The 16,403-nt window shown below is 40.7% G+C and overlaps 1 protein-coding gene and 1 non-coding gene across 2 annotated transcripts in view; one reads left to right on the top strand and one right to left on the bottom strand.

Moving 5' to 3' along the window:
* cfap52 (cilia and flagella associated protein 52) overlaps nt 1-11,434 on the bottom strand; it is a 92,582-nt gene extending 81,148 nt beyond the window's left edge. Inside the window, exons 1-3 of the mRNA XM_060844551.1 lie at nt 11,368-11,434; nt 3,701-3,900; nt 2,560-2,696 (exon numbers count right to left, since the gene is read on the bottom strand). Of these exons, the coding sequence (XP_060700534.1) occupies nt 2,560-2,696; nt 3,701-3,900; nt 11,368-11,428 (398 nt within the window). The 5' untranslated portion in view covers nt 11,429-11,434. The remainder of the gene's footprint in view (nt 1-2,559; nt 2,697-3,700; nt 3,901-11,367) is intronic.
* Nucleotides 11,435-12,522: 1,088 nt separating this feature from the next.
* Nucleotides 12,523-12,594, top strand: trnaq-cug (transfer RNA glutamine (anticodon CUG)). The gene has a single exon. It is a non-coding gene; the product is annotated as a tRNA-Gln (tRNA).
* Nucleotides 12,595-16,403: the final 3,809 nt, after the last annotated feature.

The following is a 16,403-nucleotide window of genomic DNA, read 5'->3' as shown; positions in this document are numbered from 1 at the left end:
TTTGTTCTGGTCAGTTGTTGCCTGAGAGTGGCTATTGGTTTGTGTGCTGTTATGAGTCCTAGTGGTCGCAGTAGTCTGGCTGTCAGTTCGGAAATGCTCCTGATGGATGGTAGTGGGGCTAGTCCTTTGGGTTGCAGCATGTCCTCGTTCCGTTGTCTCTCCCTTAGGCATCTGTTGATGAAATTGCGCGGGTATCCGTTTTTGGTGAATACCTTGTATAGGTGTTCTTCTTCCTCTTTTTGCAGTTCTGGTGTACTGCAGTGTATTGTGGCCCTTTTGAATAGCGTCCTGATGCAACTTCGTTTGTGTGTGTTGGGGTGGTTGCTTTCATAGTTCAGGACTTGGTCTGTGTGTGTGGCTTTCCTGTATACCTTTGTGCTGAATTCTCCGTTTGGTGTTCTCTATACCATCACGTCTAGAAATGGGAGCTGGTTGTCCTTTTCTTCCTCTCTTGTGAATCGGATTCCTGTGAGTGTGGCGTTGATGATCCGGTGTGTGTTCGCTATTTCTGTGTTTTTAATGATTACAAAGGTGTCGTCCACATATCTGACCCAGAGTTTGGGTTGAATTTGCAGTAAGACTGTTTGTTCTAACCTTTGCATTACTGCTTCTGCTATGAGTCCAGAGATCGGTGAGCCCATGGGTGTTCCATTGATTTGTTCGTATATCTGGTTGTTGAAGTGTGTTGTGAGGCACAGGTCCAGTAGTTTAAGTATGCTGTCTTTGTTAATAGGTTCAACGTCCAGGAACCACAACACTGTAAGGTATAACCCATCTTCAAACCTGAACATGTCCAATATCTTCTATCTTCCATATCTTCTATCTTTTACATAACCCAAAAATATAAATATACATTTCCAACAGTATAAGACATTTTTGCTAACATATCACCGTATTATTATTTATGGGAGATGAACAAGCATGATTTAAGTTGGACAGCTATTGCAGACTGCATTAGAAAACTGATATTTTTGTAAAAGAAAAGTCCTTATTTTATTAATTTTTTTGGTCTGAATTTTAATATTTGTGTTCTGTAACTCCACTTATTTGACAGAAATTAATTTCTAATAGACTGGCTGCTTGAAGTCTACACATGTGGTTATGGTATTTTCATTGTTAAGATAGAAAGTTCCAAGATAAAACACAAAAAAGGAAATACAACGTATTTCCAAGTCAGGTTGGTGAGTGACTTTAAGAACGACTTTAAGAGCGGTGGTGGTTACTCATTTGCCTGTCACCATTGTCCTTCTAGATGTTACAAATCACAGGCTATGAAGCTACTGTGGAAAAGGTCTTGGCGAGATGCAGCAATACAGCCTATGTACGAGATACATCCTGAAGTCAGTATGCATTGGTGATGGACAGAGTTAATGTTTACACAGGCCAATTGAATGGACCATTTTGTCCTTAATGATGCTGGATTACTTTAGCTTTGTTTGAGCTAATCAGGCACCTGACTTGTGTTTTGTATATGTAGAAATGTTTTGTGAGTTAGGAGGTGAGTCACCAGCATTTTAGCAACATTATATATCTGGTCCAATGAAGTCTATGGTCAATGGAAGTTCACATGAGTCAGATGGTGGGTTTTAAAAAATTTATTCACAAGATGTGGGTAACACTGGCCAGGCCAGATTTTTTTGTCCATCCAAAAGGAAGTTAAGAGTCAACTGGTTTGCATTGGGTCTGGAGTCACATATCAGCCAGACCAGGTAAGGATGGCAGTTTCCTTCCCTAAAGGACATTAGTGAACATGATGGGGGTTTCCCAATAATTGCAAATGATCATCATTGGACTCTTAATTCCAGATATTTATTGAATTCAAATTCCACCATCTGTCATGGCAGGTTTCAAATCTGGGTACACAGAACATTATTTAGGTCGTTGGATTAACTGTCCAATGATAATACCACTAGTCCATCAACAAAATCAATGCCATTGTACATCAAAGGGAAATAGTTTGATTTTCTCTTTTTGGAGATGACCACTGTGGACTAAAAATGTGGCAAAATATCACTTGTCACTTAACAGCCTGAATTTGAATGTTGTTCAGGTTTTGTGCCTTTGGCTGGTTCATTATTTGAGGAGTTGTGAATGAAAATGAATACTACGATCATGAACAAAGCTTTGCATGTTGACCTTTTGTTGGAGTAAAGGTAATTGATGAAGCAGTTGGAGATTGTTAGGCCTAAGAAACTACCATAAAGAATTTTGACAACAATGTCCTAGGCTAATACGATTGACCTTCAACAACAACAATCATTTCAATTTGCCAAGAACAATGCATTTTGGGTACTGAGAATGTAAATTAGAAATAGAACATGCAGCATTTGTGAAGAAAGAAACAGAGTTAACATTTCAAGCCAAGAGTCTTAACTATAATCAGGTTGTCAATTTGACACAGCGATTCTGTTTCTCTCTCCATGTAAATGGCCAGACCAAGTGAAGATTCCAGCAAATTTTTCATAAAATTTTCTTTTTTGTTACATATAATTCCAGTTAGTGGAATGTTTTCCCATTATTTGTATGGACTTAAATTTTACAATAGGTTCCCTTTGTTACCTGCCATCATCCTGACCGCCAAGAGAGACCAAATAGAGATCATTTGGGGAAAATGCTAATGATTCAACTTTGGCTTGGTGAAGTGTCATGGTTGCATGGATTGCTTTTTCAACATAGTTATAGATGATGATATCAGCCTGCAAAGATATACAATATGCAGATTTCAGTCAATCACACTGAATACCTCTCAGTAAAATATGAACTGTCAACACAGTGGATCATTCATATGTTACATTAAATGATCACAAAATCAACAGTGGTGAGGATTTGAAATCAAAAATAAGCATTTCTGTTTAGATTTTTTTTTAATTGCAATTATCAGAGGTAATTCTGGTGTTAAATTATCTGATGTTATTTGCCTTTACTATAAAGACAATGGGCTGAAATCTTATCATATTTTAGCAAAGTGTCATGTTTATTGAGTTTCATGGAGTGTTTCTCTCTGCGAAGCCTAGCAAACATTTTCATGCAATCACCCCAAACTCATCTCATTAACTAGGTGCCATGCATCTGTGGCATCCGCCCGTTATCCAGTGCTAGCCCAATTCGCCCATTTGCCACAGGCAGAAATATTCTCAGATACTCTGGCTTATACTGTTGACACCATATTTAAAAAGCCATTGCAAACCCAAATAAGCACTGGCATTCAGAGCCGCACTGTATGATTGCATGCATTTGTGATGATATTGTGGCTTTAAGAGGTGTGTTTTGTCCTAATTTCTTTTAGAGAGAGACTAGAGATCAGGTACAAGTCTCTATGAAAAGATAAACAACTTGTGAGGCCTTAGGGCTTTTTAAAAAGTTGGAACAATACAAAGCAACGTGAGTGTTTGTGGTCAAGTCCTCCCAGAACCAGGATTTTCGAGAGCCTTTGGCAGTTGTCACTGGAGTCTCAGAAGGGTTGGAAGGCGATTAACATCTTCCGCCCTCTACTCTGCCTCTCTGGGGAGCTGCTGCATGTATCTCTTTCTTGCTGATACGATTGCACGTGAGATTATCTTTTAAATTGTTTCTGCAGTTGTGTTCAGTAAGGGGAGGAAAAAATGGTTAATTTCAAGTTCTTGATATTCTAAATTCTTCATGCATTGCAGAATTAAATTTGCTCAGGGCAAAAGTCAGTAAAACAATACATTCTTCTTACCTTAAAACCCATATAAGTGACTTGTCCTGTTGCAATATATCTTCCACTCCTACTAACCGCAACGAAGGAGATATTGTTAGTATGACTTTCCAGGAAAGCCTGTTGGCTAGTCTTGAGGTTTTGTACAACGGTTGTACATCCCAGAGGATAAATTATATTTTCACAATCAGGATGCACAGATAGGCCAGAAGGTACTTTTCCTGTAAAAACAGCCATACAATCTAACTTAAAGTGAACCAGAATCAAAGAGTGCTTACATTTACACGAATGCTATGTTTTGTATTATGCTGTGCTCTCAAAATGTTTAATCTGTTGTGGATTGCTTAGGCACTTAAGTCTGTACTGAATACCGTTCTGATGTCAAATCCTGTTGACTCAAAATATTAACACTGTTTCTTTCACGACAAACACTGTTTCTTCAGCACTTGCATCTTTTATTTCAGATTTCAACCATCCACAGTACTTCGCTTTTATTTGAGTATATATTCAATTGGATTGTCATTTCTGTTATATCATCCTACTACAGAGTACTATATCCTTAAAAATGCTGGGCATGGATATTTCTCAATAAATGTAACTAATATAAACTTTTAGAAGCTTCATAAAACTATTAGCGTTCAATAAAGAATCTGAAGTGATCAGGAAACTTTGAGAAGATTTGTAGTTGATGCTCAGGATGTAAGTTGATGGTAAGGATGTATGTTAGCCCGCTGAGCTGAAAGATTTGTTTTTAGGTGTTTCGTCACCATACTAGGCAACATCATCAGTCCCCAGTGAGGCGCTGGTGGTAGATCCTATCTACCTTCCCTTGAAAAAAGGACCAGAAATGACATCATCCACCTTAAGAAACCAAGACCTATAAATAGAGAGGTAAAAATGAGGTCTGCAGATGCTGGAGATCACAGTTGAAAATGCGTTGCTGGTTAAAGCACAGCAGGTCAGGCAGCATCCAAGGAATAGGAAATTCGACGTTTCGGGCATAAGCCCTTCTTACCTAGTATGGTGACGAAAAGTCTGAAAACAAATCTTCCAGCTCAATGAGCTAATTTATATACTGATCAGAATTTTTTTTAAAAAAAACTATATTTAACATTTTCTGGCACTGTGTGGGAGTATTATTAAACAACATTTGCCATCATGGCACATAAGGAGACATTAGAGAGACTACCAAAAATTTGATCAAAGTTGTGAGTTTAGGGTACACTTTAAAGAAGGAAAAAGAGCTAGTGAGGCAGAGAACCTCTGGGAATTACTTCCAGAGTTTAGGTTCTTGGTAATTTAAAGTGGAGATAAAATGTAGGGATCCTCTATGCGGAAAACCGCTGAGATCGCTAGGGTTGGCGTATTGAGGGAGATTACAGTATTAAAGGGGAAAAAACCATCGAGGGATTTCAAAACAAGACCAAGAACATAAAATTGAAGCATTTCTTGATTGGGAGTAATGTAGGTCAGCGAGGACATTGGGAAGAGGGAAAGCGGACTAAGGCAGAATCAAAGCATGAGCAGCAAGGTCTTGGTAAAGACTTTCCTTGCGGGGAGATCCAAGATGGCGGCGACCCAGCAAGTCTGACTCTACAGTGCTCCTCCCAAGATTTGGGCAAAGTGGGTCACCCACCCCCACCACACTCATCACATCATTTAAAATAGCAGTTTAATCTAATTAGTTGTTTAGTGATGAATTTAAACAATTTAATCTTCAGTAAAAATGACTAAAGGGAAGGGAGCCCGCATCTCTCAGCAAGCAGGAACCCCTCCCCCACCCTCTCCAGCTGCAGCAGAGGTGTCCGCAGCCGCCCCGGGGGACTTACCTACGGTGGCGAGCCTCGTGGAAATCATCTCTAAACTGGATGCGAAGATTGGCGCTTTTATTGAAGAATCCCGAAGTCGATGGGACTCACTCTCGGCCGCGCTGCAAAAGCACGACTGAGATATTAAGGGAATCAAGCGCCGAGTCAGAGGGGCGGAGCTAAAAGCCGCAACCTCCGAAATTACAGTGCAATCGGCCATGGATCGGGTCCGGACTCTCGAACAGCGAATCCGGACCTTAGAGAACCAGACTAACGACCTCGCGAATTGAGGTCGTCGAAAAAATATTTGTTTGCTGGGCCTTCCCGAACGGGAACAGGAAGGCCAACTTACAGCGTTTATCGAACAGTGGCTGCCACAGCTTTTAAATCTGGAAGTTGGATCAGGCCAGGTAAGGGTGGAATGGGCCTACCGGGTTGCAGTGCCCCTGCCCGGTCCTGTTCCAGCTGCAGAACTATAAGGAGAGGCAGATATTCCTAGAAGCGTCTAGAAATCTTGGAAAAGATCCTCAAGCCATGATCTATAAAGGTTCCAAGATCATGTTATTCCAGGACTTTTCCCCAGCTCTGGTCCGAAAGAGGAAGGCATTTGATGAGGCGAAGAAGTGTTTAAGGGACTTAAATATTCAGTACTCCTTACGCTACCCAGCGACGCTACACTTTAACCATGAAGGATCCGTGTATAACTTTGGATCGCTAGAAAAGGCTAAGGAATTTTTGGACTCTCTTAGATAAATTGTAATAGATAATTGATGTCGGTTTGCCTTCCCCCCACTTCGGTTTATATCCCCCCCCTTTTCTTTTTTTACATCACTGTTTAATATTATCTTGGGGGGAGGGGAGAGGGTTTTATTTATTTGTTCTCTACTTAACGATTTTCTCCCCCCACTTTGGTTTTTTTATTATATATATATAGGCTGGGGGTCTAGTTAATGTTGGTGGGGAGAGGTGGTTACCTTATTCTATTTTACCTCTGTCTCTAGGAGCGGAGTTGTTTTCCCTTGTTATTTTATATTATTATATTTAATTATTACTTGTTGAGGTTGTAATTTTATATTTATCTATGTTTATACATGGTATTAACATTACCAAATATATCCAGGTGTTGGTATGGGTGGGGAGGTGGGGGTAAGGGCTCACTGTTAAGTCTAGCTCTGTAGTAAATTTGAATTTTCCTCATCCTATTGAGGAGCGCCTGGGTCAAGGGTGGGGCACTGGTTGGGAGAGGATCTTTGGAAAGGAAGTGATACCCCCTGGGAACAAGGAGGAAAATCTTCATTTAAATATGTTTTATATTATTTTTATTTAGAAATAGTTTTTTTATTATACTGTTGTGAGTGTATTAGAGAGCCTTTATTTTTGTGAATTTTATATGCGCTATGCTCGGGATGTTCTGGATAGGGTTTCCCCTCCCGAGGGGTTTCGGATTTGCCCGGACAATTATGGCTGGTCAGTCGGTTAAGTGGTGCACCTGGAATGTCAAGGGGAGTAATTCGCCAGTCAAAAGGAAGAAAATATTATCAAATCTCAAGAAAGAAAGGGTTGATATAGCTCTCCTACAGGAGACACACTTGTTGGATAAAGAACACTTGAAATTGCGACAGGGTGGATTTGATCAGACCTTTTTTTCTTCTTTTAGCACAAAAAGCAGGGAAGTTGTTATTCTTATCCGGAAGAATTTCCCTCTCAAAATCCTAAAACAGATAAAAGACAAATCTGGACGATATATTCTGATTAAAGCCCTTATAAATGGAGAGGAATATTGGATTTTAAATTTGTATTGCCCCCCCTCCCGGCACATTCTTTTAAATTTATAATGGAAGCCTTCTCAAAATCGATGGCTCTCGGTGCCCGTCATACAATTATAGGGGGAGACTTCAATTGTATTATGGATCTGGAAATATATAGGATTCCCAAGAGTACTGCAGGAGTATCTCCCAGATCCAGACAATTGGTGGATTTGAACAAAGAATTAGGACTAGTAGATAGATGGAGATGTCTTCACCCACAGGGCAGAGATTTTTCTTTTTACTCCAATCCACATAAATGTCATACCAGAATTGATATGTTTTTGCCCCCTCGATTTTTTAAAATTCCATATCATCCTGTAAAATAAGTAGCATAGCAATTTCCGATCACGCTGCTGTATATATGGAAATCAAAGCGAGGAACAATGGGACATCCCCTCGGCATTGGCGTATGGATTCCTTCCTGATGAAAGATAGTAAATTTGTAAAGTACTTCTCCCAAGAATTTAAAACTTTTATAGAAATTAATTTAGGTACAGCTAGCAACCCATCAATGATGTGGGAGACCATCAAAGCTTACGCGCAAGGTTTGATCATCTCCTACTCAGCGACCCAGAAAAAAATTAAAGGGAGAACAACAGCGTCTGCTCGAAGCTCGCTTAAAAGCAGCTTAAAAGCTGAAACAGCATACGCTGATAGACCTTCTATTATCAAATTGGAAAGGATTGCAGCCCTTAGGACAGCTCTAAACACTACACTTACCCAAATGGCTAAGAGGGAAATATTATTTGCAAAACAAAGGTTATATGAATTTGGCGACAAACCGGGTAGATACATAGCATTTCTTGCAAAGAAAAAAAAAGGCCCCTCAAACTATCACGTCTATCAAGGAAAGTACGGCTATTTTGACTCATGACCATAAAAGGATTAATGCAATCTTTAAAAAAATTTATTCTGATTTATATAAGTCGCAGGATTGTGAAGACAGGACTAGGAGAATGCAATCATTTTTAAAAATTTGACCTTTCCGGACCTAACTCCAGAACAGGTATCGGTCTTAAATGCTCCCCGAACAGTCCAAGAAATACTTGACGCAATCAGGCAACTTCAGAGCGGTAAGGCACCTGGCCCAGATGGCTTTCAAGCTGAAATCTATAAAGAATTTACAAGAATATTGGCTGGTCCACTTATGGACATGTATAACTACACATACAGTCAGGGATGTCTCCAGCCTTCGCTGAAAGAGGCAAATATCTCTCTTATCCTTAAAAAAGGAAAGGACCCAGAAGATTGCGCATCATACAAACCAATATCCTTGCTAAATGTAGATTTTAAAATCCTTTCTAAAACATTAGCATTGAGACTAGAAAGGGTATTGCCACATATCATAAAGGAGGATCAGACAGGGTTTATTAAGGGCAGTAGATCATCCAATAATATTAGAAGGGTTTTGAATATGATTCAAGCCTGCCATCAGGAAAAGATACCAGGGGTAGTAGTCTCATTAGACGCAGAAAAGGCATTTGATAGGGTTGAATGGCCATATTTGTTTTACACATTGGAAAGGTTTGGCATTGGAAAGGTCTCAACATTGTATAGTGATCCCATAGCAGTTATGGTTACCAATGGATTAGGTTCGGATAGCTTCAGTGTGGATAGGGGCTGCCGTCAGGGATGTCCTCTCTCGCCATTGTTATTTACGCTAATAATTGAACCACTAGCAGAAGCTATACGGACTGATCCTAATATAACGGCCCCGAGGATTGGTACAGGTAAACGTAAAATTACCCTTTATGCAGATGATGTTCTTCTATTTCTCAGTAATCCTCTGATGTCCGTGCCTTGCTTAATCCAAGTTATTAAAAATTTAGTGCATTCTCAGGCTATAAAATTAATTTTTCAAAATCGGAGGCTATGCCAATGGGTGGCCTTGCTATGATACCCCACTTAGGGGACGAATCCCACTTTCCCTTTCGGTGGTCCCTGGAGGGTTTCTATATTTAGGCATTTTTATTGCCCCAGTATTTGGTCAGTTCTGCACAGCTAACTTTGTGCATTTACTGGAAAGGATAAGGCAGGACCTCCAGCGATGGGGAGACCTTCCAATTTCCTGGCTGGGTAGAATAGCACTAATTAAAATGAACGTCCTATCCCATCTCCTATACCCTATGAGAATGCTTCCGGTGATGCTGCCGAGCCTGGCATTACGTAAATTATATGGCTGGTTGGGTTCCTTTATCTGGAATCATAGATGGCCCCTCATTAAGCTGAAGAAGCTACAGCTTCCACAGGCCAGGGGAGGATTGGGCTTCCCAGATTTTAGGAAATATCAGTTAAGTTCCCTATTAAGTTACATAGCTGATTGGGTCTTGTCTGATCCGCAATCAATCTGGCTGGACATCAAGGCTTCTCAAGTAAAATGCCCACTTATTAACCTTTTATTTTCAAACAAGAGGAAAATCATTACGGATTACTGTAAAAACTCTATAATACTAAACACAATTAAAGCTTGGTGTATAATGCAGCAAAATGAGGACAACTCACATAAAACATCCCCCCATGCTCCGATAGTGGGAGCATGAGGATTTCAACCGGGGTTTACAGATGCCACTTTTAAACTCTGGAGATCCAGGGGGATCTCATGTCTAGGGGACCTATTTAAAGAAGGGGTCCTGATGTCTTTTGAACATCTGCATCAGAAATTTAGATTACCTAATGGAGACCTCTTTCGATACTTCCAAATTCGAGATTATATACAGAAGAAGACTACGTTATTAGATAATCTTTATAAATCAGATAGAGAATGTAGAGTGCTACGGCCAATGGGGGTATCTTCCGTCAGTACTATTTATCATTTACTACATGATGAAGTATCGGGAGATATGGACAATCTGCTTAAAACATGGAATCATGATTTGGGACCAGAAATCTCTATAGAAACGTGGAATGACATTTGGGGAAAAGGCCAGAAGAATCACTATCTGTAACAGAACTCAAGCTATCCAGCTGAAGATACTTCATAGGGCCCATATAGCACCGGATCAATTGACAAAATCTAAGGCAGGAGCATCTCCAATGTGTCCCAAACGTAAAATAGAGGTGGGCACTCTTGTGCATTGCCTATGGACCTGTCATAAGATCCGTAGATACTGGACTAAAGTAGCAAGTACCCTGACAGAAATTTTAGGAACGGAAATTAAAGTGGACCCTGTATCTCTCCTTTTGGGATTTTCAAACGTACCCTCCCTGGATATGCACGGGAAGAGATTATTTTCTACTCTCTCTTTCTGTGCAAGGAAAAATATTTTGGTAAACTGGGTGGCTAAGGGCCCCCCGGACTTTCAAATTGGCACAGATTAATTATGGAATGTATTCCCCTTGACTTCCTTTCAAATATGGTGCACCGAAAGACTGAATTATTTCATAAAATATGGCAGCCCTTCTTGAATTATATAAATACAGATATTTTGGCTATCCTAACAATGGCTTTTTTTAATTGAGATTACGAACCTGGCTGGTCGGGGCACCTTGGGAGAGGAATCCCGCAAGAATACGGGTTTTGTTACATTTGATATTAACACATTCTGAGCATGTATCTCACTATTCAATTTCTGTGTTATCTGTTTTTTTCTCTTAGTTGAATAATGTAAGAGACTTAATTATACACTCTGGTTAGTTGTAGGTTAGATTGGTAGTTAGTTGAGTTTTTTTTTCTCGGTATTTTTCTTTTGTTAAATTTTGGTTATTACTTATTTAAGATTTAATTGTATATCAATGTTTGTACTTGAGATTTTTGTTTATTTTTGTAAACTTGTAAAAATGTTAAATTTCCAATAAAAATATCTATAAATAAAAGACTTTCCTTGCAAACGCAGTGCAGTGATCTCAGAATGCAATTCAGTTTTAAAAGTACAAGAGCAGTCGGCCTGACTCCCCTGTCAGGGAGTGGGGGGGATGTGTGTGTGGGTGGGGGGGTGCCCAGCCAAGGAGCTCCCTGTGGACAGTGTGCTCCTCAGTCAGAGCAGGGACACAGCTTCGAGTAGAAACAGACCCTAGAGTGTGACCACAACAACCAGAGAACAAACACCCTGCCACCTGAGCTACTGCCTCTCACCATTAAAACCAATGATGGACTCCAGCTCGAGTTGCGAGAAGTCCTCAGTTTCCTTGGCCATGACTTGTTGTTTGGAGGCGAATCTTCAATGGGAGCAGCAACTACAGTACACTGTGTACAAGCCGTCGCTAGGAGACCGGCAACGACATGCGCACTGAGGAGCAGCTGTGCCGGTAATGACATGCGCGCTGAGGAGCAGTAGTGCCGGCAATGACATGCGCGCTGAGGAGCAGTAGTGCCGGCAATGACATGCGCGCTGAGGAGCAGTAGTGCCGGCAATAACATGCGCGCTGAGGAGCAGTAGTGCCGGCAATGACATGCGCGCTGAGGAGCAGTAGTGCCGGCAATGACATGCGCGCTGAGGAGCAGTAGTGCCGGCAATAACATGCGCGCTGAGGAGCAGTAGTGCCGGCAATGACATGCGCGCTGAGGAGCAGTAGTGCCGGCAATAACATGCGCGCTGAGGAGCAGTAGTGCCGGCAATGACATGCGCGTTGAGGGATATTCATGCTGCAAGTGGGGTATCGAGCCGGAAGGACATTATTTAATAAACTGCATGAACAAAATTTATTTCCAATTTATAGCAACATTAAAGTCTTCAATGTGTAGGCTATTCCTTTATTCTGGTAGACTAACCTGAATTTCATAAAGTAATTATTGTGCATTTATGGACTAGTTTATCTAGCAAAATTGTGAAGTGATGTGAAATATTCTATAATGTTCACTATTTTAAAAAGCTTCATAGAGATGGGATTGAATCAAATGCTTTATTGTGTTTGTATTAATTCAGGATTATTATCATTCGCAAGAAAACATCATTTACAGTAAAGCTATTTAAAAACCAACGCGTGTTGTGCAAATATTCCTTAATTTTCTCCCCACCGATTTCTGAAAGTGGAAGCATGTGGAACCAATTTGTTTCAGAGCCGAATAAGTTGTTTGTTTGTTCTGCTTTACATTATGGCATTTTCAATCCAAATCTCAGTGGATGTACATGAACACGGTGAGTTTTAATGTCAGTGTACCATGTTTGCACACTTTTTGCACGCTTAATTTGTAAAAGAGCAATAAAAATTAAATCATACTTTAATGTATCTAGAAACAGTACTGTCGTAATCAAGGAGGAAACTGCGTATTCATGTTATTTTTAACGGGGGTTCCATGGTGTAATGGTTAGCACTCTGGACTCTGAATCCAGCGATCCGAGTTCAAATCTCGGTGGAACCTTATATATTATGTTGCTACCCGTTTTTCAAGAAACAGCGTGTATTATTATTTTGCATGCCGGTAGTGACTTCTGCAGCCGAACTGCAAAATTTATTTAAAATTAGATACACCGTTGAGACAAATTTAATTGGAATGCATTTTCATTAGTACGTAACATGCAAGTGCATTAAGAGGGAACTAAATGAATCCAGCAGTGAGTGATCCGGATGGACTGTACGCATTAGAAAACAGTAAAATAGGCATGATATTTTAGTTTCATTTACCGTATTAACTGTATTTAGTTTGGAGCACAGTGCAGCGCTGGAAACAACCCAGAGGTGGATGTAATTAATCTCCCGGAACAGCTTATACCATCATAACTTGAATCACAAGGCTTCGCCCACTTTTACGTTTTTGTTAATAGACAATAACTCACATTGAAAAGTATGAACAGGGTGCTGCAAATAGCAAGAAAAAAAAGGACCGCAAATGACAGATTCATGTCACTATAAATATCACGACACTTCACTATGTCGCTGTTTATATAAAGTTAGGGTAAATGCTTTTTAGATGGGACTTTTGTTTCTAATTCAATCGGAAAATTGTGGCCAAAGTGCGCTTGAAATTGCGGAGGTGAGTTTAAAGTTCAGGGGTCCACTAAATTCCATGTATATAAACAGGAACACGAAATCTATCAATCGGAGAACATCATTGAAAGTAATTGTTTCTCCTTCACGCGTTAAGGTTCTTTATCAGGTGCTTGTCTTATTAATGCACCTGAAAATGAGCTTATTAAAGATTTCTCCATCCTCGAGTTTGAGTCTATCTTGATTTAAAAGTACTTTCTATATTGCACGATACTGAAATATTAAAAGTTTCACTGGTGTGTATTGGGCAGTTTCAGAGGTTTAAAAATGTGTTGCTGGAAAAGCGCAGCAGGTCAGGCAGCATCAAAGGAGCAGGAGAGTCGACGTTTCGGGCATAAGCCCTTCTTGATCAGCATCTGCAGTCCTCACTTTCTCCGAGAAGGGCTTATGCCCGAAACGTCGACTCTCCTGCTCCTTTGATGCTGCCTGACCTGCTGCGCTTTTCCAGCAACACATTTTTAAGCTCTGATCTCCAGCATCTGCAGTCCTCACTTTCTCCTACTTTCAGAGGTTTGTTTTGATACGAGAAAACAAGACTTAAAAATGTACAGCCAGGAAATTTTAATTGAAGGACACACATGAAGGTGACTAGATCTGCTGATTTGAGTTCTACACACCCTCAAATACAAAATAAAGGTTTTGCAGCAGGACGCCTAGGTTTAAATCTCAACTGCTCCAGAGGTGTGCCATTGTATGTCTGAACAGATTGATTTAAATAGTTGTTAAAAAAAAATTTCATTGGAAAGGACAAATCAGTACTGTAAGTCATTAACACAACCAGACCGTGTGAGGCCACACACAGGGAGATGAAAATACTAACTAGCATAAAATCAAAATCTAATTCAGCAGAGTTAGCATGGCTTCATGAAAGGGAAATAGTGTCCAACCCTATTTTTAATGAAATGTGAGACGTGGGCATCACTGGCTCACCAGCACTCATTACCAGCCCTGAGCATTTGAGAAGATGGTGGTGAGCTGCCTTCTTGAACCACTGCAGTCCACATGCTATAGGTAGACCCACAATGTCGCTAGGGAGAGAATTCCAGGATATTGACACAGCAATAGAGAAGGAACATAATCTGTTTCCAAGTCAGAATAGTGAGTGACTTGGAGGGGAACTTGCAGAAGATGGTGTTCCCATGCACCTGTTGTCTATGTCCTTCGAGATGGAAATAGTTGTGGATTTGGAATGTGCTGTCTAAAGGTGTTTGTGGTGAATTTCTTCTGTGCATCTTATAGATAATACACACCGCTGCTACTCAGTGTGTGGTGGAGAGAATGGATTCTGGTAGATGTGGTGTTAATCAAATAGGCTGCTTTGCCCTGGATAGTCATAGAGATGTACAGCACAGAAACAGACCCTTCGATGCACCTCGTTCATGCTGACCAGATATCCTAACCTAATACATTCCCATCTGCCAGCACTTATTCCATATCCTTCTAAACACTTCCTATTCATATACCCAACCAGATGCATTTTAAATGCTGTAATTGTACCAGCCTCCACCACTTCCTCTGGCAGTTCATTCCATACACACACCACCCTCTGTGTGAAAAAGTTGCCCCTTAAGTCCCTTTTATATCTTTGCCCTCTCACCCTAAACTTATGCCCTCTAATTCTGGATTCTCCCACTGCATGGAAAATATTTTGTCTATTTATCCTATCCATGCCCCTCATAATTTTATAAACCTCTATAAGGTCATCCCTAGGCCTTCAACATTCCAGGGAAAACAGCCCCAACTTATTCAGCCTCTCCCTATAGCTCAAATCCTCCAACCCTACCCTTGTAAAACTTTTCTGAACCCTTTCAAGTTTCACAACATTATTCCAGTAGGAAGGAGACCAGAATTGCACACAATATTCCAAAAGTGGCCTAACCAACGTCCTGTACAGTTGCAACATGACTACCCAGCATCTATATTCAATGCTCTGACTAATAAAGGAAAGCATGCCAAAAGCCTTCTTCACTATTTTATCTACTGCAACTCTACTTTCAAGGAACTATGAACCTGCACTCCAAGGTTTCTTTGTTCAGCAACACTCCCTAGGACCTTACTATTAAGTGTATAAGTCCTACTCGGATTTGCCTTTCCAAAATGCAACACCTCACGTTTATCTGAATTAATGCCACCCCTCAGCACATAGGCCCATGTGATCAAGATCCAGTTGTACTCTGACATAACCTTCTTCGCTGTCCACTATGCCTCCAATTTTGGTATCATCTGCAAACTTACTAACTATACCTCCTATGTTCACATCCAAATCGTTTTATGTAATTGACGAAAAGCAGTGGAACCAGCACCGATCCTTATTGGTCACAGGCCTCCAGTCTGAAAAACAACCCTTCAACACCACCCTCTCTGTCTTTTACCTTTGAACCAGTTCTGTATCCAAATGGTGAGTTCTCCCTGTTTTCCATGAGATCTAACCTTGCTAGCCAATCTCCCATCAGGAACCTTGCCTTACTGAAGTCCATAGTGATCGCCTCTACCATTCTGCCCTCATTAATCCTTTTTGTTACTTCTTCAAAAAATTCAATCAAGTTTGTGAGACATGATTTCCCATGCACAAAGCCATGTTGACTGTCCCTAATCAGTCCTTGCCTTTCCAAATACATGTAAATCCTGTCCCTCAGGATTCCATCTAACAATTTGCCCACCATTGAGCTTTTGCCCGAAACATCGATTTTTCCTGCTCCTCAGATGCTGCCTGACCTGCTGTGCTATTCCAGCACCACTCTAATCTTGCCCACCATCAATTTCAGGCTCACTGGTCTATAGATTCCTGCCTTTTCCTTACCACCTTTCTTAAATAGTGGCACCACGTTAGTCAACCTGCAGTTTTCCGACACCTCACCTGTGACTATTGATGAAACAAATATCTCAGCAAGGGGTTTGCCCTCGATACCAATTCCTCCAATTTTGCTCAGGCTTCTTGATGCCGCACATGATGTCAAGGGCTGTCACTTTCACCTACCTCTGGAATTCTGCTCTTTTGTCCATTTTTCAGCCAAGGCTGTAATAAGGTCAGTTGCTGAGTGGCCCTGGTGAAATCCAAACTGAGTGTTACTGAGTGGATTATTGCTGAGCAGGTACTGCTTGGTAGCAGTGTTGATGACACCTTCCATCACTTTACTGATGATCAAGAGTAGACTGATGGGGTGGTAATTGTCTGGGATGAAT

This window comes from Hemiscyllium ocellatum, chromosome 25 (genome assembly GCF_020745735.1).
Source record: "Hemiscyllium ocellatum isolate sHemOce1 chromosome 25, sHemOce1.pat.X.cur, whole genome shotgun sequence".
Taxonomy (NCBI): domain Eukaryota; kingdom Metazoa; phylum Chordata; class Chondrichthyes; order Orectolobiformes; family Hemiscylliidae; genus Hemiscyllium; species Hemiscyllium ocellatum.
This window is presented reverse-complemented; position numbering and strand designations above follow the sequence as displayed.